Here is a 27,183-nt window from a genome sequence, read left to right on the forward strand (position 1 = left end):
CTGAATAAACCAAGAGACGTTTGGTAAGCTAACTGCTGTTCAGAAAGAGCCATTTCCTTCCACGGATTTTAAGAAGCATTGTGAAGAACTGCTTTTAGTGTTTGCTTCTGGGCAAATGTGAATAAAAAGATGGAGATTCTGTGAATGTATTCCCTCTTATTGTAGAGCTATAGATTTTGATTGCATAAGGGCTTCACAAACCATATGCTGGTGCATGCAAATGGTAAAGAACTGTCCATCACTATTCTAATGATGGCTTCTTGATTAATGTGGTAAAGATAGGAAGAGGTCTAAAGAACTTTCTTTATTTTTAGAAGATGAGAAGGCATTATTGGCACCAGGGACAGCACACCAAAAACCCAGCCAGGAGAAACAGACTGGGAGGGCTCTGTGACCTGAGACTCTATTCACTCCTTGTGCTGAACATCCTCCTCAAGTGATAGAAAGAGCCTTCACAAACAGTAAATTTCAATACTCTAAAAAGAAAAATTCAGGAAAAAAATAATTAGACTAGCACTTCCCAAATACTGAAGAGTTTCTTTTCCAGGCTGTAATTTCACTGCTTTAATGCTGCAAGCATCACTTCAATCGCTGCTTTTTTATAGCAGCATTTCATAGCATCCCTCTGAAGCCACTGTAAAATACAAAATATAACCTTTCAGGAAGAAAAAAACACTCAGTCTCTCAACTGAAATTAAAGGTGCTGGGTAACAAAACGTCACCTGAAGAAGATACAGATCAAGCAACCACACACAGTTCACTCCATCAACCTTTTAATGGGTGCAACAATAAATTCAGACAACTAAAAAGTGCACCGACAGAAATCAAACCTGCTTCAGCATGCTTTTCACCTCACCAATAATGGCACCTTGCTCCCCATTTTATTCTTTATTCATTAGTAAGTAGGAATAGGTTCCCTACCTAATGAAGTCTGACTGTAAGCATCCTATTTTCTTGGATCCTCTCCACTGTTTTCCATAAATCAAGAATATTACGTTCATCACAGTGCACAGACTCAGCTACATCACCAATATCACCAGTATCATCCATCTGCAGGATGTTTCTCAACTTTTCCTCTTCCTTCTTAATCTTTCACCCCACCAGTTCTCACTGAGAGCCAATCCCAAAAGATGCGTACTGGCAGCCTACATCCATGCTGACCAAAAGGTGTTCAGTAGCACCTCTTCAGACACCTTACACAAACAACACATAAAATGAAAAGACAAAAAAAAACCACAAAAACAACACATGGTATTTAAAGGAAAAGCACTGTTTGCACCAAAACCCAAACATTTGAATTTTTGAGATTGTCTGCTGAAATCAGCAGGAACGATGACATTAAATAAACCTTTAGATCAATACTGGGGGGAAAAAAAGAAAAAGATGCTTCTGGTATAACACACACAGCCACAGAAAGCAGCTTTCAACCAATGCACCCCCCGGGGCATCAGAAGCTCCTGAGCTCCCTCTGCCACAGGTGGGTGAGCCTAGGTAGTTCAGACCATGTGCTACCACTGGGGCTCCTTATACAACAGCCACATGGCAAATGCAATGAAAAAACATCTGTGTGCTTGCTTCAGTGATATGAGTGGTGAAATGAATGGTGAAACCAGCCAGCAAATTTCATTTACATCCTCCTGTGGTATCTGGGGGATAGAGATTTTTATGTATGACCACAGAGGCATGTAAATGACATGAAACTAAGAAATATAAATGTTGGGAAATGAAAATTAGCAAAATGGGTACCGTGAAAAGAAGAAAATGAGAACAGAGACATTTTATCTTATAAAACAATGTGCTACGTGTGACCCAGTTAAAAGGTGTTTGAAAAAAAATTAAGGTTAATGAGAACATGCCATCAATCCCCTACTGAAGAAGTGCTGTGACAGTCTGGGGACAAGTGCTTATCAACAACTCAAACTCCTCTGCTAGGCTACCATAGTGCTAATGGCACACACACACACACACAAAAGTCACGTAAGAAAAAGTGTTTGCATTTGTCACACAAAGAGGACATAAAGATGTGACCTATTGGGTCAGTCCGTGGTCCACCTGCCTCAGCCTTCTGCCTCCAGCAACAGCAAGATGAGGTCACATTAGGGGACCATGTAAGTCTGACCACTCTGTAGTCCAGAACATCCACACAAAGCTGCAAATGCATGTTTCTGAGTCTCAATATTGCCGTTCTCTTTGCAGCCAACATACAAGGGAACGACAAGTCATCAAAACCACAGACTTTTCCCTTGCAGAGCAGAAGACTGCAATTGCTAAAGACGTGGCAGAACACTGCGCTACCCATCAAACCAGCAAGCACTAGGGCCACAGCATTTCATCCTGGTTTTGTTTTGTGATTTCCAGAGCCTCAAGCAGAGTGCTTGTGTATGTCTGCATCAGCATTTCAAATATTTCCTCTGTTGAAAGCAAACAGCCAATGGGATTTGCTTTATAAATCTGCATTTCACAAAATAAGCCTCTCTAAATACTTAAGGTATAAAGTGACTAACTAAATGGCGACTAACTTCAGTTTCAGAACACAATAGTATGCAAGGAAATGATTGCTGTAACTGTATTTTAAGGTCCCCACAGCACCCAGGAATTCACCCAAGGGTCACTCTGCAAAGCTCCCTATTCCACATTTGCCAGCAGACGCAGTTGATCAATTCTAGATTAAAAAGTCCATTTTTTTCTTTCAGTGCAAGGTAGAGGGCCTAGAAGAAATTATGTTCTGGAGATTATTAAAGCAGCAGGACAACAGATATCTGCAGCTGAGATAGAGTTGAGTAAGATGTGGATAAAGGGTCCCCAGAGCCTAGAAAACTGAAGATAACAGAAGATCCCAATAAGCCCGTTTTGTCCATGTGCTTTTCTCTCTACTAAGTCTTCTTTCTAGTTATTTGGTGCTTCTCCAGTAAAATCATCCTTAGGGAAAAACAGCAGGCCAGCAGCAATGTCCCCAAGCTCAGCAACTGCCCTTTCATTTACTAAGCAGGACACCAGCAGGCAAAGGAAATGAGCCAAGCTGTTGTGCGGCCTTATGGTAGAAGCGGAAATACCTTCCCACTTTTTTCACGCCTCAAAAATCTCAGAAATATCTTTGCAATGTTTACTCTTTTCCTTTATTGGCTGCCTCCCTCTAAAGAAGATAATCATCACAACTGCAAATATGTTAATATAATGAAATGGTATTCGTGTTTCTAAAGACATTTCCTCTATAAAGACATCAGCACACATGCAGCTGTCCAAGCAAGGTGACCGGGCTTCTTTACATCACCATGTGGGACTTTTACAGACAAAAAACAAGCTAACTGTGCACAAGGGATCATCCCTCGGTACTCAGCACTGGTGAGGTTGCACCTCCAGTACTGTGTTCAGTGTTGGGATCCTCAATACAAGAAAGACAAAGAGGCCCTGGAAAGCATCCAGAGACAGACAACAAAGCTGTGAAAGGTCTGGAGCACCAGTCTGATGGGGAGCAGCTGAGGGAACTGAGACAGTTGAGTCTGGTGAAAGGGAAGCTCAGGGGAAGACCTCATCGCCCTCTGCTATGTGCTGAAGGGAGGCTGCGGTGAGGTGGGGGTCAGCCCCTTCTCCCAGGTAGCAGCACTAAGGTGAGAGAATGGCCTTAAGCTGCACCAGGGGAGGTTCAAGTTGGGTATTAGGAAAATCTTCTCATAAAGTGTGGTAAGGTTTGAAACAGACTGCCCAAGGAGACGGTGGACTCATCATCCCTGGAGGTGTTCAAGAAAAGGGTAGATGTGGCACTAAGGGACAAGGTGTAGAGGAGTCACAGGCATGGGAGGACTAGTTGATCTTAGTGGTCTTTTGAACATTAATATCCTATTAAATAAATAGAAGCACTATCATAGTGTGCCACAGACTAAGAAATGGACCTGCTTTTGCTGCTGGGGGGCTTGTTTGATTTTTTTTTATTGGAGATAATTCTACTTACCATTGATTTTTATGCAGAATTTGGTGTATGCTATTTCCTCACACGTTCTCTGGGACATGGATCAAAACAAGTTGGACCTGCTCCACCCCTCAACCCGGCTTTGTTGTGCCAACAACACCTACCCAGCAGTCAGATGAGGCACTTTGCACTGCCCCAGACCAATGCTCAGAGGATCCCTGAGGACCACATGAAGCCCTCCCTTACACTTCTCAGCATGTACTCCTGCCCCCCTTCTCACCCAGCTGAAAGCAGGGCCAAGCACAGCACTTTCTGGCACATCTCAAGAATAAGCCTCCTTTGGCACCTTCATAAAGCTGCACTCCAAATCATTAGCTTCAGCTGGACGACCAGCTACATAGCAGCGCCTGAAAGTTTGGAGTAAAGCCTTTAAGCCAACTAGCACAGACATCTTTATCTCTAAGAGCCAGGCAGGATGACATATTCTCACTTGCTCCACAACATTCAGTTTTACATACTCTAGCCTTCATCTACTGAAGAAGTATACAGGATATCACCTCAATTTCAAATTAAGTATTCAATCCATGCAGGAGGAGTCGCAACCGACCCTGTAGGAGGCTGTAATCCCCACCCCAACCAAACCCCAGCCCAGGCTGCAGGCTTGGGACATGTGTGGTTGCTACAAAATGTGGACCGACAGTCCGACAGCCCTTATGGCCAAGCTCTGACACAACGCCCAAGTTCCTGCAGCATCACACAACCACCCCCAGCCCTGCAGCCTGCCTTTTCACATTGACTCTACTCCCTAAATACCTGCCCACAGACCCTTTGCACAGAGATGCCAACATTCCAGCATTCAGCTCTCCAAACACTCAACCCAGCAAATGGCTTACCACAAAGGGCATGGCAAAAATGAAGAATAAACACAGCTTTGCAGCACCTATTTTGCAATCATTTAGCTAAGCTTGCTGTTCAAATCTGCCAGACCCACAGAGGCTGAGGATTATCAATAGATTTAAATTGCCTAATCTGAATTTTTGGACAGCTGAGTCCTTAAATCTGTGTTCTTGGATAGCTTTCAGGTTTGTCTGAAAAAAGTTTCTTGTGATTGACAAAAATACCAACCGTGTCCAAAGCCCAAAGAGTAGAAGACAGCACTATCATCACAGCATTCATTATCTTGCCTTTGCTAGGCTTCAAGAGCCTTCCAGTTACTCTGTAGGTAAACTTCAGCTTAAGTTAAATACGGAAAAAACAGCGGACAGCAAGTATGGTCAGCTTTCAAAAGCATATGAAAGAAATGCCATTTTTATATCATTTAAATTAGATAATCATAAAATCATAAAGGTTGGAAAAGACCATTAAGATCATCTAGTCCAACCATCACCCATCCCCACTGTGCCTATTGAGCCACATCCCTCAGAGCCACAGCTGCTTATAACAAACAAGACTTGCAGTCATTATCACTAGGTGAAGTGTAGGATGCTTGGTTTTGGTGTTGGGTTTTTTTTTGTTTTTTTTTTTCCACTCTTCTTATTGCAGGAATTATTAGATGATCTAAGGAATCGTCCTGATCAGAAATAAGGATGGTTTAGGCCTTACTGAAAAAGTCTGTAACAAATTCATGTTTCTGCAGCAAAAGCAGATCACTCTATAAGGCGTTCCAGTATCTTAAGCAAGAGCTTCATGGCAAAACAGCTAACTAGAATAGCATTAGTTTAGTCTCTAGTGATACTAATGGGTAACTATAATAAGGGCAAAATGTAAAATAAAGAAAAAGTCAGTAAGCAGGCATCTTGCTACTTACTGCAGTGGCATTAATCTTCATCTGCAAATATTTAGCATATGAAAAACTCTTCTTAACCCTGCTATGATTTTTGTCCTCACCCCAAATCTGTTTCTTCCTAGTTGAGATCGTGAATTAGGACAGAGAGGAAGAAAATATGTCTCAGGCTGTGAGTCTCTTAGGTGCCTTTATGCTCCTTTATGGAGTTACAGGTCAAAAAACAGACAATAATGATAAGCCCAGCTGCTTGCTGAATAAAATCATATCTAAAGCAAGCCTTTTCATCTTCAGCATATCAAACAACTTACAAGTTTAAAACCTACAGACTTTTTTCAGTTTGTGGTTATGAGCCATTTATAAGCAGATGTATAAAGTCACTGCCACCAGCTACACTTCAGCTAGCCATCTGAACACTCAGCAGTCATGTTTACAAATGCAACACACAGCAAAAAAACTTGAAATTCCTCTACATTTCTTACGAAATAGATCTCAAACTATTGACTTTCCCTCAAGGTGCTGGTTTGTTTGTCCAGCATTTAAATCTCATGCATTTAATGGTGGGTTCAATATAGTTAATTTTAACGCTATATTTCTTCTGTGAAGTGGTTACTTGACTCCTCAACAATCACTGTTTGTTTCCATATGTTTTCTGAAGATGTTTAATAATTTTTGTGAGACTTGAGCATTTGTTATAAGGCTCAGTGTAGAAGTATTTGCCTGACATTCTCTTTCTACGATGACATTAATATACGTGCAATCATTCAAGTGACCGCAAGAGCAACTACACTTTGTTTATGCAGTGCTCATTACTGACTTATTTTACTCAATGTAAGGATTATGACATTGCATCATCTTAGCTGCAACAACAGCTGCATAGAAAATGACTTTTCTTTTACTTTGAAAGAGTATCTTTGCTTTTGATTCAGTTGAGAATAAGTCAGCAGTTTCTGATTATAAAACTAACCTGTTTGGAAACACAGGAATGTCCAAACTGGTAGTACTAGAAATACAGCTGATGCAAGACTTTCTGATGGTTTGTTTTCCCATCACTTATCCTTTGAATTACAGCACTGCCACACAGTCCCGATACTGATAGTTGTACTCTGTGACTGTAATAACTCCAGAAACCTAAAATAATGAGTTTCTCCTTCAGGCATCTCAACGATAAAATATGGCATAATGTTTCTGACATACTGTCTGAATCCCATTTTCAATGTGCAGAAAGAATTCCACTTATTTATGCGATGCTGGACCAAACTGCTTGACTAGCACTCCTACCAGTCCTTAGTTCATGAGCAGAATGTTCCCATCTTGTGTATTTCAGAATTGCCTTTCCCATCTCCTCCAGTAGAAGCCATTCTCATCATCTAAAGTATGAACAAAAACCTTCCTATGTTATTTTGACACTTTTTGTCTGAATTGCCAAGGCTAACTTTTAAGGTAAAAGAGAAAAGCCTTGTTTTTCTCTTTTTTCTTCTGGAAAATGGCTTACTTATGACCTCCTGAGAAGCTGAACTACAAAAAAGAAAGTGGCATAGGAGCAACAAGATTAATTTAGCCTGTTTCTGCAGCGCCGTCCCTCAAACACCATTACTTAGTTGGCTTGTGCACTAGTGCAAGCTTCTAGCATCTACCTCCCCTACATGCCTATCCTCAAACCAAACAGAACAAAAACAGATGCAAGCAAGGGTCCTGCCCCAAGCTACCAGCACTACCACTGCACTCTCTAGCTTGCTAAGAGTACACCAAGGACCAGCACCAGAGATCTTGCAGCAAGGCCTGCATTCAGCCACATGACCGCTGGCAGTGTGTTTTCAAAATATTCCCTCATGTTTAACACAAACAGTACAAACCTCGCTGACTAAACCCTTGAATCAAGTATCACCTTTGTTTTTCCTCTCCATAGAGGCATTTTGATTTGCACACACTTTGATGTTAGGCTTCTGAAATTAAGCTTACACCACCCACCCGTATTTAATTACTCTTCTCTAAATTGTTCCCATCTTCTACACTGTTTAAAGGTGCTTGCTGGATTTTCAAGAGAGATGTAGAGAAGTGGGCAAGGGCTGAAAGTTTTCTGCTGATCTTTCTCCTCAACAGTTCCCAGTTTCAATAGTTCTTTCCAACCAAGGCTTAAATCTCTCAAAATAAACGGGCAGAGTAAGATTTATGAAGACTCCTTAACCCAATTAATAATTCCTCGTTGATTGTTTTTGTTTCAGAATATCAGCAGGCCAAAAATACTATCATAAACAAACAGCAGAGAGCCACAGGTCATGAGCTAGGAATCAGTACAGAATATTTATGTAGGAGAAGCAAGATGAAATGGAATATTACTCTTCATTCAATTTGGACAGAGAAAAAAAAAAGTGCAGGTTTTGGTTTGTTTTTTTTTTTAAAGGAGCAAAATTTGTTCAAAGGCATCCACAAAACACCTCAGGGCAGAACTGCCAGGCTTCTCTCATGCTCAGAATGTATGTCACAACAAACAAAATGCTTTTATTTTGTTACCATAAATATTTATCTACCTATTGTGTGAAAACACAAGTTTGGCTTTCATGAGTTTCTGGTCTGGTTGCCAGACATGCAAAGACATCTCTTTATTTTAAAGCGTTTTTTGGCTAAATATGACAAACTTGATTCAAATTACTTGTATTCCCATTACACATTCAAAAACTATTTGGTTTAATAACAGCTCTCATGTTAAACATTTATTATTATAAAGGTCTTACCTCAAAAATTTCAAAGCCATAGATGTCCAGCACTCCCATCACCTTCTTTCTCACTTTTGTTTGTGCCTTTAAAAAATACAAAGCAATAAATGTTACTCTTCTGTACATTTCATACGGGGGAGTCAGGAAAACTAGTGTATCTCACAAGCAGGCCGTCAGGTTGTGTAAACAAAAAATGCTATATGTTGCTTCTCAAAATACACTTCAGGTGAGTTTTTTTCATGAGCTTACAACAGAGCAGACAGCAATGTCTGGAGCTGTGACACAAACATTCCCCTGTACCTTAAGACCATACAACCAGGTAGAATGAAATTGGCAAACAGTTTTCTCATCCGCTTTAATTCGATTCCGTTCTATTGATTTTCTTACGGGCATAAAACAGCAATACCTTAATGCTCTCGTTGATCCTGGTAACAAGCCAAGAAAAGAGGCGGCTGTATAAATTCTTAGCCAGAGCATCGCGAGCATAATATGCCTAAAGAAAAAAAAAACAACAACATTTTAAATGCAGGGCTTGACACAAGTTTTGAACAGAGTGCGTGTGACTCGGGCAGTGGTGCCTCTGCCTGAGCAGGCTCCTGAGCCAGAGTGGGCTGCCAGGAGTTTTCAGCAGCATCCTTCCACCCTACTGGCACAGGCAAAAGTTGCACTCCCCATTCTGATCCTAAGCAAAGGACTCAAGCAACTGCAGTCTGTGAAATTGCATTCCTGCTGGCCTGGGCTGATGAGACACAGGTGGCAATCAGACTGGCTTTGCAGTATTGCAGGAAGATAAATTCACACTGGCAGCAAAAGTTTTTCGGCTGCCTGGGGCACACGATCCCTTAGATTACTCCAGATGCTCTAAATAAAAACAGAGTGCTTCACCACAATACTTTCAACATGTGCTCTGTGCAGAACTGCTTCAGTTTTTCATCCTCCACAACATTTTCCATCTTTCTGAAGTAATTAACACACAGAAACAACACATCCAGCCCATCTGAACTGCTGAATCAGAACACGTTTATGCTAGTGATTATACAATACAGCCTATTAGTTGGGGCTTTTACTTGGGCAGTCATGGATTCAGGTAGCATAAATGGCCATTTAAAACAATTATTTCTGTTAAAATCAGGACCTCTTTATACCTGGGCCACATTCAGCGTTGTTGAAACTTTTTCTTGCTTGGCTTCAACTGTCCGGAAGCTGAAAGCTCTCTCCAACACTGACTGGTCTATACCTGTCAGCTCGCAGATCTCCTTCAGCTCTAAGGTGAAAAAGCAGGGTGTAAGTATAATGAACCCTTTCATAACGCTGTTTTTATTCCCCCAAATGATTAGCTTTAAAATAGCTCAGTGTTTTCCCAAAACAGGTTTTCCTCAACTGCAATGTTTCCCATCCACACTCCCTCCTCCTCCCCCAAGCACAGTTTCTAAAAAATGCACAGCACGAGGAAGCGGGATCCAGTGAGTTATGAGCTTTGAAAGCACTTTCTGTTTGGATATTTCTGCAAAGAAACTTTTCTGCCATTTGTCACAGGCTACTCTTCTTGATGAAAAGCTTTGAAATGAAAATAGCTCAACCTCCAAAATGTATCAACTGCACAAACATGACATCAGATCACCAAAGGAAGCTATAGAAGAAACACCCTACTGCAAAAACAAAACAGAACAAAACAAAAAGCCTTTGCTGCAGAATAACCAAACACTCACAGAAATGCAAAGTGCCACTCCACATTTCAGAAGAAATCATTAATGAAGGGGGAAAAAAAGTCATTTTTGGAATTTCAAACACGGAGCGATTGAAATTGCACAAAATTCGAGTCATGTTTGCCTGCAGCTGAGTTTTGGAAGCAATCAGTGATAGGACGAGAGGTAACAGCCTTAAGTTGGGCCGTGGGAGGTTCAGTTTGGATATTAGGAAGAAGTTCTTCTCAGAAGGAATGGTGAGGCACTGGCACGGGCTGCCCAGGGAGGTGGTAGTGACACTGACCCTGGAGATGTACAAGAAACATGGAGATGTGGCACTGAGGGACATGGTTAGTGGACACAGTGGTGATGAGCTGATGGTTGGACTAAATATCTTAGTGGTCTTTTCCAACCTTAACGATTCGATGATTCTACAGTACTGTACACCTACAGAAATTACAAAATCCACAATGAACTTCGGACAAATCAATGCTTTTCTTCCCATCGCTAATTTCATCTTACCATTTTTATCTTTGATTTTACTTTCATCTAAGCCGTTGACACGAGATTCAGGCTTAAACTCAATGTTTCCCAATTTCAGAACTGCTGCCACCACTTCAAAAACAGACTGTGTTTCATGATCCATGAAACCAACAATCTGCATGGCGTTCTGAAAAGGAAACAGATAACAAGATAAAGGAAACTACATTCAAAAGGATCATACTTGCAGAAGCATTAGCAGAAATTAGAAACGTTTTATAGATAAGTACATTCGTAGCATAAAGGGTTACAGAGGATTTGGTAATTGAGCTGGCATATTAGTCTAGCCCATTTCTAGGATCCATATCAGACTGCTGAGAACAGTTCATGGATTTTTAAAAGCAGTATTTTTTTAGCCACTTAAGTTTATAATCCAACCAAACTATAGATAATCAAATAAAGAGATAATTGCTGTCTTCTCAAGTGCATACTGTTGCTCAAAAGGACAGTACCTTTTAGAAACCACATTTCTACGACAACCCTCAAACAACTCAAAGATGACCCTGCCAGCACTGCCCAGAGCAAACGATCAAACTGCAGGCGTAACAGCTCTGCACTTCTGTTGAGTACTTTGGGGTTTACACCCAGCCCCTGTTATTCGTTACCCGAACTGTTCTGAAGTTTGCAGCATCATCCACTCCATTCACTCTGGCAGAGTCCAGGCCCAGGTAGTTGTATCTGCTGAAGTCTCGCTCCAGCTTGAGTTTGCCTAATAAATCAAGCAATAACACCATTGTAACAGCATGCTTGTTAGCAGCTCTTTTGTCCCCCAGAGTCAGTATTGTCAAGAATGATTTTTATTTAAAACATTGTTTTCTTTAGGGATCTTTCAATTACAAGAGGTTTGGTTAAGAACAGGCTGCTTTCTTTGTCTAGAATGCAAATTGGCTAGAATTGCAAATGTCTTCCATTCTGACTGAGGTGTCTGGAAAACATAAAACTATACATTTACTGCAGGTATTGCTACTGCTACTGCTAATAACATGACAACAATAATTTGAAAAATGAAAGCATACTGCATTTCCCAGAAAACAAGACACGCGGGGAATGGTCCATTAAGGAACTGTTTCTGGAACAGGCACAAGTGTCACACTTACAGAGGAAGTCTTCCGATGCACCAGACAGGATCTGATAGAAAATATGGAAGTTTCTTTCACCTCTTGGCTGCTTAACAACACGAGATTTCTCCAGCAGATCTAGGCAAACAAACAAAAACCTCACAGGTCAGGGAAAGGTTTAGCAAAACATTTTCATACGAATATATTGGCCCACTTTACTTCTTTCTGTGATCACCAGTGAATAAGAAAAAATATGTAAGGTGCACTGCACTTGTAAATGCAAACAAAGGCTGCAGACTGCAAACTACTGACAAAACTCAGGTGATGTGCACAACAGCCAACAGCCAGCAAAACACCACTGCCTGAGAGCAGCATTTTGGGCACCAAAGAAAGGAGCTTTGGAGCTGCACCCAAGGAGCTGCACATCTGAGCGAAGGTTAATCTGCAGGACTGTTGCATGCACTGTGTGTCCATAAACTCTGGACCTTGTTGAACAAACGTTTGTGTTTCTATAACTCAATAATCCTAGTTTCTTTCTACACCCAATGACAAAGTACAGGTACACCCAAGCAAGAAGCTGTCCCACACCACCAGCAGTTCCACCTTGACATTACGATGGGGTGGGGTACAGATTCTCCCTTGTGCTTTTCCAGGTTAAGGACTTTTTTTTAAATTTTAACTCACAGACAACCAACACTTGGCAGGATGCTCCATTGGAAAGGCAAAGATCAGACATAGAAGTCTCATCAGCAGCTGGTACCACCTTTCCACCCCTGAAGTTGGAGCTCTCCTCACTGAGCCATGGCTGGAACTCAGAGCCATCCCGTGCCTAACCCAACTCCCTCACTTTTAATTCACAGCCCAAAGGAGAAGCACGTTCCCCTTCAAGTGGTAACACTGGGAAGGAGGAAGGAATGGTGAAGGTAAGGCAGCACTGAGTCACGTTGGCTGCACAACTTCTCCAGTTAAGTGTTGGAACAGATGGCAGCCAACTTTAATCTCAAAGAAATAAACAACTTCAGCTCCCGCAGTGGCTGCACACACTTGAGGAAACGGCTGTGTTTTCAAAGGATATTGAAGTGATGCAGTTTGCAAAGCGGTTTGGCTTAGCTGTGTTGAAAAACATTCTATATATAAACTGACTCAAACGCTGTCATAAAAGCTTAGCTACACATCCTGGCAAAATATTAAATGTAAGCCTCCTTCTAGTTTACATGCATGCCTTCCACAGATACAAAAAAGTTTCCTTAAGCAGATGTCGAATTTAACATGTTATGCTATACGGATAGCTGTCTTGAATTTTCCCCTGTGGTTTACTTTATTTATGTGATATATTTTTAGAAGCAAGGAGGTTACTAATTAACAGCCAGCTTTCCAAAGTCCCAGAACTCCATCGTCTGCCTGCCTTCATAATTGAGGAAAAAAGCTCCAGAAACAGTTGCTGACAAAGCTGGGTATTTACCTTAACAAAGCAGCGGCTATCAGTTCTTTTTTAAAGATGCATTCATTGTCTGTGCTGGTTAAAAACGGCTTTTCAAAAGCAGGCATTACATATACTGCATTTCACATACACCGCTGTTATTTGCTTGTTAATCATTAAATCACTGGAGGGCTTATGTGGATTAGGGAAGATCACATCTTGCTAAAAAGCTAGATATGTTTCAGCAGGGAATCCCAGGTGAAATATGAAAATGTAAAGCTTACAGACATTCTGGGTAAGATATTTTAAGATCCCCGCTTTAGAAAGGGTCCAAACAAGTGCCCACGTGAAACATGTTGGACTGTAGCACAAAAAGCTATTTCAGATGAAACAATTAGTGCACACATCAAGAGGCACAAGAGAAACTGAGCAACACCCAATCTGCAGTGTGCATTACACACTGCTGGAAGGTGGCACCAAGGGACGTGGATGGTGGTTGGTAGGTTGGGCTGATGGTTGCCCTCCATGAACTTCACAGTCTTTGCCAGCCTAGATGATTCTGGGAATGTACACACACAAATATCATCTTAGGAACAAGACAGACACATGTGGATGAAGCTGTGTGTTACAGCTGGATAAGCTACTGCTTATCTTCTACAACAAGGAGTGTGGGGAGGAAGGGGGGGTAAGAGCTACTACTCTCTTTCTTATGCTCTCATTCCCATTAACATGACAGTTTTAATAAAAGGAAAACTAAGTCAAGTATTTTATTTCCACAGTATTACTCCCAGGTGAAAGCAAGAGAATTACACAGCCCTACAAACTGCCTTTTCCCACTAGCACCGGGGGAAAAGTCTGTGAGCACACAAGCATTCAGAAGAGCACTGTCTGCAGCAGTGGTACCCATACACACCACACAGCATGGGAAGGCACACATACTATCTACTTCACTGAGACAACGCAGATGCCATTTACCTTGCTGGAAATGCTGAGGCCTTCACAGAAAACTGGCAGAAAAGGAAGACTCAGAGGATTCAGACTTGCTAAATACTGCAGCTTACTTCATCCTCATGACTCAATTATTATGTTTTTGTAGTGTCAAACAAGCGCAATTCCACTGAACTCTTACCTACACTCCTATCTACTTTACAGGGGAAAAAAAAAAATTCCCAGCTGAAGTCATATACTTAACGACTACATAAATCACGTTCATCTCAAATTTTCCACTCCTGGTTTCTTTTCTTTTATAACTGTACATCACATGAATGCCTTACAAATCAGGGCAGGCAGAAGCTGTGAGCAACTACGTAATGTACTTTTAATGAGTCCATGTGTATTTTACAGTGTCCAAACATAAAATTATCTTCAGTTTGGGAACACGCTGGGCCTATCTTAATAGATCCTGCAAAACTATTCCATTACAGTCTCTTCCACTTTACTATCCACATTCTGACTTTACTGAAAAGATTTACTCCTCCATCTACAGCACATAAACATTTCAGATCTACCAGCTGCCACCAAAGCTAGGGGATGTTTCTGTTCACTGCAAACTGGACACGATACACAGGCAGCAAGCATTGTCATGGTAATTTTGCCCTCTAGCTCCTCTAGCTCATGAAAGGTTCACTTGTAGGTGAATCCTTGTCATTACACAGCAAGAGTTCACTGAGGGCATAGGAATCGCTCAAAGGAAGGTCAAGATAGCATCTGTCACAACATGAAGGGTGACTGGCAGACTGACTGGTCTCTGTTAATCTTTAGCAGCCTGATAAAATTAATGGTGTGTTTTCATTAGCCTTCTTGCCATCAAAATAATCCAGATATTCATGCTGTTTTACAGCATGAAATGCAGCTCAGTGACATACACCGTGACCCAAAAAGCCCAACTTCAACTTCATAGGTGTTTGGGAATCAACTTCATCAGATTCAACTAGTAAAGTTTAATCAAAATATTATGATATTGTCTTCACATGATGTTAACACTGAACCAACAAATGGTCAGAAAGTGAAGAATATTTATTAACAAACTAATCACCCTTTCCCTTTTAAGGATAGGAAACTTCAGCATGGCTTTACGAATTAAGATGGCAAATCCTAAATTTGACTACAACCAGAGTAAATTGTAAGCGGTGTAGAAGAATTTAAGCCCCCAATAAATCATGAATGACAATATCTCACAACAGAAACATTTCTTGTCCAAATCAGTACAACGCTGCAGGCATTGGAAGTGTGGAAAAATACAAGGTAGGGCAACACATTTGTGTTAACACTGTACATAACTGAAACCAAGTTTTAAATGAGCTGGCTGGATGATGAAACTCTGTGAACTTCAAGGTGGTATACATTAACACCCAGACACAGAACACAGTATTTAACTGAGACATCCAGTGTTAGTATAGGGTATTTTGTGGTCCAGTCAGTAGCATCTTTTTCACAATAAGGTCTATATGTAAAGGCTTTATTTTTTAAATTCAGTATTCCTCTTCTCACTATCAGATACTTCATTAACTTGAGAAGAGAAAAAGAATACCTAAAATAGGTATCTTATAGGAAGATCAAAAAATAGGTCAGCCCTTGATTACATATGTCATCACATCAGATAATTAGATGCAACGCCATAATTACAATCTGCTATGATTTAGAAGGAAGATAAACAGCACAGTAAGTATTTGCATCACCTTTTAATATGACACAGTATTTTAATTAGATGACTCAGCATGGTATTTTCAAAGACAAATCGCTGAATGTCCAGTCTGCAAAGCAGAGTTCATTTTTATTTATCTTTATTTATCTACCTTGAATGTGAAGTTAAAAAACAAACACAAAACCACAGCTAGACTGCTGATTTTTTTTCGTACAGATTAAATTACTGATGACTACACTTTGTCCACATTTAATTACTGAAGAATGCACTGAGTACATTTGGCATCTAATTTCATTGATTGTCAAATGTCAATGTTAACAGATAGCCACAAATGCTCAGAGAGTGACGGCCCTGAGCTTCAAGTTTATTGCATTACAAAATTTGTGTGTGTAATTCTTCACAATGCTTTTAAAAGTTTATGATGTATCTGAGACTTATGTTGTATCTGAGTTATGTTATATCTGAGCAAACTAATTGCTTCACAACCAGGAAAATGGCACTGGGGTCAGAAGGCTTTAGAAAGAGAGATGAATTTGGCTGAGCAGGGAGAGAGGCAGAGGCCAGGTCACTGACACCTAGTACAGTCACTCACTGCCCTTTGTGAAAAATAAGGAAAACAAACAAGCATAGCCTTTTGTAGCACAAAAGAATAACTTCTTAAAAAAATACCAACCAACAAAACTGCACTTACGTTCTAGAAAGAAAAGCAAGTCAAGGTATCTTGAATTGGCACTCAGTTAATGGTTTCTTTCTTCCCAGCAGAGAGATGGCTAAAGGGTCTGTCAGAGCAGCAGCCTTACTTCCAGTAATAAAACTTTGGTTTAGTGTGGAAATAGTAGTAGTTGAACGATTGGACTAGATGATCTTGGAAGTCTTTTCCAACCTTGTGTTTCTGTGATTCTGAAACCCAGGGCTACCTTTTCCTTCATAAACTCAACAGGTTTTTATGCTCTCTCACACTGAGCATTTATCTATACGGTGAGGTATGCTGAAACTAGCATTAGAAACATCAGAATGCTTTGATTTCAAGAAAGCACTATCATTCCATTGTGATCTTCAGCATTCTTTGTGTGACTTCTAGATTACAAAACAGAGTATCTCCAACATCACCTACCATCAACATATAACTTATCAAATCAAGTCATGCAGCCAAGCCCAAGGATCCAAGTGTGAAATATGCCTCAGAGACACTAAATCCATTCAGAGGCAATATAGGGACCCATGCACTCTGCTTACTACCCTCTAAAATTTATTATTCTCATCTTTCAAGTCTCTCTTCACTTACTCTCATATACTCATCACCAAAACAACAAAATTAAAAAGCTTAATTTATCACATAATGAGATTCAGTCAGACAAATGCTGCTGTTTATTTCAATAATTTAACTGTCTTCCTTTTTGAACAAAACATTTTTAGCTGTTAATATGCTGAAATCAAGAGCAATACTCACAGTTGCTTATAACTCCTCCGAGTGGATCACCCTTGAAATCAAACTCAATATCCATGTATTTTCCCTGCAAAAGCAACATAGTTTAAGACTATAAGTTCTGTTAAAGAAAAATGGATATTTTGGAGACATTTTTAAAAGTTCCTCGGTCATTCTTAAAGGCTAAAAAAGCAAAATGCAACCTCCTGTGCACAACACCAAATTGTAGAAGCCCGAAAATGATTCAAAGCTTCTAATTTTGCTATTTGCACAGAGATTCTCAAGCCAACTGCTTTAATACGGCTTGTGCAACCCAGTCATTTTTTTGTTTCCTCAACAAAAAGTAAGCTGCACAAACATTCAGCAGAACACTACCCCCACCCAACAGTGCTTGTGGTTGTGTAGGCGTTACCACACTTATTAAAGGAAGAATGGATGTCCAAGCAGACGTATTTGCTCAGTGCCAAACCTCCTGAGCACTCAGAATAGCGCTCAGGAGCAGCAGCAGCGATCACCACTGTTACTGTGGGTGTCTGTCCAGCTCTGCGTGCTGGCCCTGTTCAAGTGATGGGTTTTTCCCATTCAACTCTTTGCTTTGTAACTCAGGAGGGCAGAGGCAACAATTAGCAGGCTGTCACCACAAAAGCCACTTCATCTGCAGCCATACTGACGCAGTGCGTTGCCTTGACTTCTGCATGACTTTTTCCGCTTTGCGCTGCTCTTTGCATCGTTTTAATTTGTACAAGGAGCACCCATCACAGTAACAGCTACGCTGAGCAGCGACAGAATGGGCTGAGCCATGCTATAAGCACAGCTCACCCCAGCAAGGAAGTGTAGAAAGATAAAGAGTGCTGGTAGGAATTCAATCCAGCTCCCCAAGCCACGCACAGAAATGATCTCACTGGTGAGATCAGAGGATAAAAACAATCTTGAAAGGAGAAGCCTTGTGTTTATCCTGCCTTACTGTGTTTGAGATATCTTGTTTTAATTACAGAACATGAAAATCAAGCACATCACATTGACTGCCTCTAAGATATTTTTAAATTTGCTGTCTATTTTGTCAAGTTTGGCTTATTATGTTCCTACTGAGACTCCATTCTTCTCCTGCTGGCAGCTGAAATAGACGAGACAGGACAATACTTGTACTTTCTTGTTTGAAGTTAATTCTGAGCTGATTCAAATTTTCGAGATAAAGAATTAAATCAGATAATTAAATCTTAATTTCCCAAGGACTGGGCCAGCTGGCTGTTTCTGGAAGTATTTTTAGCTTTGTGTTTATAAGCAAGGACTTGAAAGGCGAAATCCTTCTCGGTTGCACTTTGTCCTGGAAAGACTCCTGCTTGCAAACGCCGCCTCTTCTCTCTGACGGCTCTCCTCCTCCAGCCTGCAGGACCTCATCTCTGACAGCTGCACGTTTTCTACCCTTTTTATCCAAAAAATTGTCCTGCAATGCCTCAGATTTCAGCCCTGACCTTGCCTCAGCGGCCATGTGCAGGGCCCACAGTGTGCACCCCTTGCTCCATTCACAAGCAGGGCAGTGACGGCAATTATGTTTTCATTCACCGACACGCTGTCAGATCCTAAATTCAGATCCTAAATTTCAATTATTTTTTTTTGCTCATTTCCCTTTGATTCTCAATAGATGTCTACGCCCACATCAGAAACCGACGAGATTTCCGACAAATAGGTGATACATCTTTCAAAAACACGTCTGGATGTGGTAGTAATACTAGGAACACATTTGGGCAAGATGTGCTACAAAGTACAGAATGGCATACTGATTGCTCCTCATCACTAGCACTCTCCAGGCACCAGGTCCTTGGACAACTACAGTAATGTTCTCTCTCCAAATGATTCATTCACTCCTTACAGATGACTTGATGGCTGACACAAGGTAAAATAAAACCTGCTGACAACACAGCATGCTCTCCCCTATAAGGAATTCAAATTAGCCTTGCAGAAAATACTTACAAATCTAGAGGAGTTGTCATTCCTCACAGTTTTGGCATTTCCAAAAGCTGGCAAAAGAGAAGAACAAATAAGACCACATCTATCAATTAAAAAAATATATATACATATATCTTTAAAATGCTATAACATCTACGACTTTTTATACATTTAAAAGAATCCTAGACTTCTGAGAAACAATACATCACTCACTGCATTGATAACACTCACTCACGATAGACTAAGTGTGACATTTTCTCAAAAAAACCTATGGAAGTCCAAAGCAGTTGTGTTGATGAAAGAAAATGAAAGAAAAGCATATAGGCTCAAATTATTTTGAGACAAAATTGCACCTGGATTAAGGTGAATCTTGAGTTTGAATCTTCAAATTTAAAGTCTGATGACAGAAATAATTTTTTCTATAGGAAGTTCTTCTTTCTTTTCACTTCAGAGAAAGAAATCTATGTTATCTCCCAGTACAGAAAATGATCAAAAATGGAGTCTGATTTATAAGAGTTTAAAACACCCTCTTCAGTTCGATCTAAGCTAGCATTTTGAATAAAGCTTGGCTTTAAACTCTTCAGTTCAGGCTTCCTGGCAGAGCAGTCTCTCTAAGAAGTGTCTTCCTAGGCCTATATTCAGATGGGCAGCCACCAGCTCAGAACACACACAGGACCGGAGGACATTCAAGCTCACACATTCTCAAAGCTTGGTGAGTCAACCAGGAGCGCGTCTCCTGCTTTATTAATTACAGCACTCCTACTCCAACAGGAGCCCTTACTTACTCCCAGTACTTATTTATATAGTGTACGTATCTTCAAAGATCAAACCAAGTCAATGTTATTTGGATAGAAATAAATACATTCTTTTAGGCTTCAGCAAAGTTGCATGAGTAGACTTATTCTTGATCACAGAACTGAAGCCAAAAGGAAAAGTTTCTTGCTCCTGAAGGCTGAGGATAAGTGAAAGAATTGTTTTTAAAATCTTTATGCCTGCAATAAATCATCTTTTCAACAACCAAATCTCTGAGCTGCATTTTCTTAACACAGTGCTGAACAGTAGAGTCATTTATAACCACACGAAATCAAACACAAGCGTTCCTTTATAAAGCATGAGACACGTTCCTCAGTTTTCCCTTAAGTTCATTGTTTCTGAAAGTTAATTTACAGTTGTGACTGTAGGTTTTTCTAAAAAAAATAGAAATTTCCCGTAAGATAAATTATGCACATTTAACATTTATGTCATTTTCTTGCACTGCAGCTAGACTGAAACTGATCTACGTAACCAAAGAAAAACAAATCTAACCACAAATGCTTAATTCCTGTCTAAAATGTATATAAGCAGCCAGGCTTGCTCAGCAGCCTCCTGGTCCAAAAAGCTATATAAGCATTTACCACCGCACCAAGCAGAACAAAGAATACCTTTAAATGATACAGCACTTTTCTGTGAGCTTAGAGTGTTCTTCTTGCATTAAAACAAAGATTTGTGAGCTAACATGAAATCCAATAAATTTGGCAGTCTCTGGGGAGCAACTTGGCTTTGTCAAGAAAAGCCATCACAGTACTTACACTATTTCTGTCTACATCTGAAGCCTGCCTTCCAGGGATAAGAGCAGTATGGCTCTTCTCTGTGAACTCCAAACCACAGAACGTTGCAGCTCTCCATTCAGAATTAAGGGGAACAGATCCAATGACCAAGAAAGGCTTACCCTGCATTTTTACATGTCTTTAAATATTAACATTTTATCTTTTGCTTGTAAGTCTTTGCAATTTGTGTTTTGTGGATAGTCACGATCACATTTTACCCATCCCAGTGCATCACTGCTCTCAACATGCTTTTATTTACCCTTCCCTTTCTTGATTATTTTTTTCTGTTCCTACTCATGTAATGAATACTTGCTCCCTATAGAATACAAACCCTTACATTTATGTATAGATAGCTAAGCAATAAATAAAATTTTGACACTCAACAGTCTGGCAAATACTGTGCGTTCTATGGCCATAGCACAACTTCTTTGTACAGCAGTTACCAGAGTTTGTCTCAGCATCACAATAGCTCAGAGAACTGTGGCAAAACCCAAAGCAGGACTCAACACAATAGACTTAAATAAGCCCACAATAACCAAGGCACTTCTGAAGGCAATTATTAGACAATAGGATAAAACTGCGTGCTTTGAGGATCACATATCCTATCACCAGGAAAAATGAAGATCCTGTTTCTGGCAGCCAACCACTTCAAATTGACTAATTAAAAAACAAAAACCCAGACAATCACCAAGTCCTTCATAGGAGAGCAGGAAAGGCAGCTGTCAGGAAGACAAGCTAACAGAGACACCAGACACCATACAACAGGGAACAATAAGTTCTAGAGAATAACGGGCATCCTTGTGGATTAGGTTAGTTTTTCCTAACATCCGTTTCTTGACTTTTTTTTTTTTTTCTGAAAGAAAAATAATGCTTTGCAGACAATGTTTGTTTACTAGGGACTACAATAATATAAGTTGGAAGGAAATGAATCAGAGGGACTGAACCAAAGTTAAATCTCTTGATACAGTCAAGCATCATCAAGCCAGGGTTAGAAAAGGGTATGCCCTTAGAGAGCTGCCTGAGGAGTATGGGAAATATGACCTAACTTCCTAAGCACTTACTTCCTGAGGAAAAAATTCCATTTTTAAGAAGATCTCTCTGTAACCAAACAACTACGTGTGACTGTGTTCACAGAAAGCACCTACAGTTTCGGAAACAGAGTAAATACAAAACAACAGTGGGTAGTGCTTTCAAAGCCGACTCATCAGGGAAGCTGACAGATAGAGGTAGTACATGCTCATAACAAACATACCTTCAAGAACAGGATTTGATTGCAGAAGTTGTTCTTTCACTTGGTTAACCTCTGCCCCCTTGCCACACACAGCAGCTACATATGACATGACAAGCTTGCTTGCCTCTGTATGGGAAGAGCAAAACAAAACCACAGTAAGTATTGGCAACTGGTCATAAAGTCATTTGGAGACTTGATCTCCACCCTGTTTTCACCATACCAGACAAGAACCATAGGCATATATTATTTCATTTTTCTTCTCCCTTAGTGGACAGCTTGGGAAGGACAAAGGAGCTCACCATGCCACTAGAGCCATGCCGTGACATCAGGACCCCCATTGACTTAAATTCCTAGAGCCCATCCAGGCTAAAGAAGGCACTGCTGGATACAGCACATTGCAGCTACTTCTTTGTTTAGGTTCGTGAGAAGCAGCCACTTAGGAAAGAAAACCATCTCTAGCTAACATCATGGAGTGCTTAGTCTGAATCTGAAAGTTTCAGCCTGAAAAATTAGGCCCAAGTACATTCAAGATGCAAAATTCAACCAGTTTTCCAACCTCACCAGATACACAACAGCACAGATGCAAGCACACAACATGCAATGCTATACAAATGTAATTACAACTCTGAAGTAAGCTACAAGTAAATAAATAACAGCAATTTAACATCAGTAACATTATGCAGCGAGTTTCAAAGTATAATGTTTAGAGAAAGTCAAGGCTTCATTTAAACAATGAAACTAATTTGAAGGTATAAACTTTTAAGAAAGTCTGGAACAGTTTTTGGACTGGGTTTGTAAGGATGCCATTCACCCAAACAGACATGAAGATTTCTGAAGGAAAAATCCATCCAACCCTTATGTTTTTGTTGGTTTGGACAAAGAGCAGCTGAGAAAGGACTCTGTTTATAAACAGAATCTGTGAAGTTCAGTATGATGTAAGATAGTGAAATTTGAGGCAATGTCAGCTGACATACAATGTAATGACTAACAGCTGGAATCCCTATCAACTCAACCCAATTGCCATAAAAAAACCCATTACTTGCTATTCAGAGATCTGTTACAAATTTAAGGGTTTCATTTCAGGAAAGAACTGACAAACAAGTTATCCCTTGGATTTAATTCTTCCCTATTTAATCAAGCTTGTTTGCCGGTATTAAATGTCTATTCTACACTGGAAAGAAAACCGAGCAAGCTTGTGACACAAGTGTCCATCTAGACTCCCATCTCCCTTAACCACACAACTCCTCAAGCCCAGCTGTCTTTTCTAAAAATCCCTTTCCTTCAGAGCTTGGAGTTACCAAGCAGTTCAGTACGAAATACTTGCTAAAGCAGTCAAAACCTCTGAGGAGAGCTACTCAGTCAAAGAGAGAAAAAAGCACTGAAGCGGCAAATGAGCTATCATAAAATAACATACAATAAGAATACATACAATGGCCTTAAGATAGGCTTTGAACATCACTGAAAAACAGAATAAATGCAATTTCCTTTATTAGGAACTCTGCTTCACTGAATGAAGACACGAGGAAGTGAATCATCAACTTAGCATCTAACAGCACTTAAATATGCTACTCATCTTGATAGAGTTCCATGTTTTCCTGCACAGTGCTACTATCAATTACCGATATAAACGTGCAGTGAAACGAGTAAAACCTGAACAAACTAAAGAAAACAAGTGACAACAGTTCAGTTTCAATTCTCTCAGCCCAAACACACCAAATGTTCAGGCTACCAACACTGTATGTTCTAAAAGCATTATATAGCATCTGTACTACCAAATCTGTTTCTTCACTTCAATGAACTTCTCCACTATCCTCTTTTTTCTTTGCATTAAAAACTTAAGTCCTCAGCTATTAGCTCAACTTCAGCATCCACGATTACATCAAATATTAAAGAGAGAATATCACAAATTACGAGTTCATTATTGACTTGGATTTCAAATCATGCTCTTATGCTATTCAGTACTTACCTTTATAAAGAAGGAATAACTCATATCATGTCCCAAATCTGAACCTACCAGACTCCTCTTTACAAATAGAGAAGTTCAGAAACTCAACCACTCCTACATCCTTCAATTGAATAAATACATTAATAAAAGTGCCCTTCAGCTGTTTGAGAACTTACTGATCCTGAGGAAATAAAAAATTAAACAGTTTTGGTAAAGAACTCTTCTGATGTGTGAAATCCTAGACAGAATCCATAATAATCATATTACCAGGAACTTGCTTTTTTAATATATACTCTTATTGAACACACAAATGTTTTCATGCCATTGAACTGGAAGAAAAGGATTAAATCAGAAGATTTCAAGACATTTTAACTGGCTGCCACTAATCAGACAAAGGAGAACAAGACATCACTCATGAACAAAGCAAAAGCCAAAGGCATTTATCTCAACACTCCAAAGATAAAGCCCATGCTTCACATTGTTGCCCAGCAGGAAAAAGACTGATGAGATTTCCAAGGTAATCAGCTATTGGTATGAATTTTCCTTCATTAACACGTGACAGGACTATGTCATGGCGACAGCATGGAAAAACATGAGTTTAGGGAAGATCATCCCTACAGCGACATAGATGACCACATTCATTTTCTACAGTGGCCTGACACAAAAACACATCAGTACCTCTCAGTTCTTACAGCTTCCAGCATCACTTTGCAACAGACAATTGTGAATGCTTCTGAATGAGGTCAAAGTGGATTATTACCTGTTTTTCCAGCTCCACTCTCTCCTGTAATAAGAATACACTGGTCTTTGTCTTGGTCCCTTAAAGATCGATACGCTTCATCTGACAAAGCAAAGCTGCAAGAGAAAAGAGCCAATTAAGAAGGAGATATAACAGATAGCAACAACAGGTATGATTTGTCCTTCACATCCACGCAGAAAAAAATAAAATATTCAAGCAGAGAGCTCTGTAAGCGCTAAGGCTTCCCATTTCCAGAATAAAAGACCCACAGAAGCAAAATGGATACTTTGGCTCATTGTTTTTTTCAGGCTTTTCCCCAGGAAAGGGGAAGCAAAATCTGTCCTACAGGTTTTTATGCAGACAGAAAACTCAAACTGATGAAGTTTGAGGGAAACTTAGGTCACACTCTTCAATGAGCAAAATGTCAATGCGATGGGACATGGCCAATCTGAAGATGTTGAGAAAAAGGAAACAGGAGAATCCTTAACACTAACAGTATCATAAGCTTCAATTTCTACCCTGACAAGTATGAAGACATCTCTGAACCTGAAAAAGCATTGAGCATTTTAAGCATTTGGGGGTATTACTGGATTTCTGCGCAAATATGCAGAAGTGTTTCCCAGTGTGTTCTTAGCAATCTAATGGCAAAGTCATACTGTGAAATTAAAGAATACTGTAAGAATTAGCAGCTTTCCTACATCAACAATATACTTCAATGGAACACAGAACATTGCAAGTCTGAAACTCCTGGGCTGCAATCTGGATCCAAACATGCTTTGTTGCCATGCAGCAACATGTATTTTGTATTTTGGAGAAATACAAATGTGTTTTTTATATTCGGGCTTTCCTCAGTTGTCATTTTAAGCCAGAGAAAGAATAGCATTGACTTTGGTTCAGCTGCATTTTCCAGCTGATGGAACAAGGCGTTCTGGATACAGCACAAGAACTCATTGCAAAAACTTAAGCGGTATCTACAAAAAGACATAAAAGCAAAACCCAAATAACAGGGCACACTTACAGCACTAAGCAAATTCAAGAAATATGCTAGCAAATCTGCTATCAAAACAAGGCATAATTTTACATGAAATAAACATCCATTCATCAGACCAAGAGCTCTGTTTGATTGCTGTTCCCCATAAAATGATGTGTTGGTATATATTTCAAATCGGATATAGTTCATTATTTACAGCAAACAAACCACGGTTCCAAAACAGCAAATAACTCACAAGACAACATGAAATACACAGTGGTTACAGATTTGATGCATGTTTTAGAAACGTATTCTATAGCAGCTCAGGAGCTTTGCATTCTGCTGACAACTGCAGAGATACCAAGTCTTGGTTTTGCATAATGTAGCCATGCAGAGTTTTCACAGGAAACCACAGCTTTCTGAAAAAAGCAAGCTCTTTGACATGAAACTAGCTATGGTTAGCATGGGCAAAGTAATCCATGCGCAGCTTCTTCGAGAGACACTACTGCTACAGCTCAAAAGCTTTAAACATTAAACCTGTGTATGCTCAAATCATTTCGTATCTATTTCTTTTTCACTAGCTAACATTGCCCCTTGAGCTCAGGCAGCTCTTCCTTCAGGCTACTCCTCCTCAGAGGTGCCAGGAGAATGTCATACTTCCCCAGTTATTTACCAGGAGCACACTCTCTACTCCCTCATCCTTCATCGCTATTAGATTCATCTCTCTCTTCTTTTTAAAGCTGCATCATGTTCTGAGCTCAGCCATCCAGCAAGAGCCCTGCACACCAGGTGAGCAGCGTTCCAAGAAGGTTGGAAAACAGGTCACGAACACCTTCTGCCTCCTTCCCTATGAACACATCATCCCTGCCCTTCCTCCCTAGCTCCCGCCAGTGATGCTCATGCCATCGATTCCCCACTCTTTGTGCTCCTTCCGTCCTCCTTTCTGCACAAGGGCTCCTCCATTGCTTTCCTTACAGCTTACGTTGTCTCAGACTCCAAACTGCAATTCTCCCTACACAGCTGTGTATGCATTTACCAAGCACAAAGAGAGGTCACTACTCCATCTGATACACTTACCATTGAACCAGAATTAAAACTGATCTCTCAAAGCTTACTACTGCTGTGGTGATTGAAGCATTTCAATGCGGTAGTTCAACCAGAGGTGAAAATGTGTTTACGAGAAAGTAGAAGGCTGTAATGTTTTTAGCATTACAACAAAGTCAGCCTGTGCCATGGCCAACACACTGGAGAACTAGACAAAAAAAAAGACTTCTCTGCTGCCGAGAGACCATGACACAATTTCTGGCATCTTCTTAACTGACCCAAATCCAAGCTACAGTAGCAAAAACACTTTACCAGACTCTCTTACAGGATATATTTAGGAAATGAATAATATTTGCTGAACGCTGCTGCAGATATACTTGAACTGAAGTACATGAACTGTATGCATGCAGTATACATGAACTGAAGAGCACAGTGCAGCGTGTTCAGACAGGCTCATCCCAGCACACACTCACATAACTTCAATCATCATCCTTTTTGCAAGGAAAAATAAAGCAGTGAGATAGAGAGGAAAGGAAGGAAA

The 27,183-nt window shown here is 40.2% G+C and overlaps 1 protein-coding gene across 6 annotated transcripts in view; it reads right to left on the minus strand.

Annotated features, from left to right (window-relative positions):
• The window catches only part of MYO1B (myosin IB), a 94,106-nt gene that overhangs the window by 28,386 nt on the left and 38,537 nt on the right, over positions 1–27,183 (minus strand). For all 6 annotated transcript variants that reach the window (XM_042874302.1, XM_042874306.1, XM_042874304.1 and 3 more), the window contains 10 exons: positions 24,650–24,744; positions 21,966–22,070; positions 19,152–19,198; positions 17,205–17,268; positions 11,730–11,828; positions 11,238–11,341; positions 10,615–10,762; positions 9,553–9,671; positions 8,814–8,900; positions 8,426–8,491 (listed from right to left, as the gene is read on the minus strand). In XM_042874302.1, coding sequence (XP_042730236.1) covers positions 8,426–8,491; positions 8,814–8,900; positions 9,553–9,671; positions 10,615–10,762; positions 11,238–11,341; positions 11,730–11,828; positions 17,205–17,268; positions 19,152–19,198; positions 21,966–22,070; positions 24,650–24,744 — 934 coding nt within the window. The remainder of the gene's footprint in view (positions 1–8,425; positions 8,492–8,813; positions 8,901–9,552; positions 9,672–10,614; positions 10,763–11,237; positions 11,342–11,729; positions 11,829–17,204; positions 17,269–19,151; positions 19,199–21,965; positions 22,071–24,649; positions 24,745–27,183) is intronic.

This window comes from Lagopus leucura, unplaced genomic scaffold (genome assembly GCF_019238085.1).
Source record: "Lagopus leucura isolate 7727_CA_CO unplaced genomic scaffold, USGS_WTPT01 Super-Scaffold_100012, whole genome shotgun sequence".
Lineage (NCBI taxonomy): Eukaryota > Metazoa > Chordata > Aves > Galliformes > Phasianidae > Lagopus > Lagopus leucura.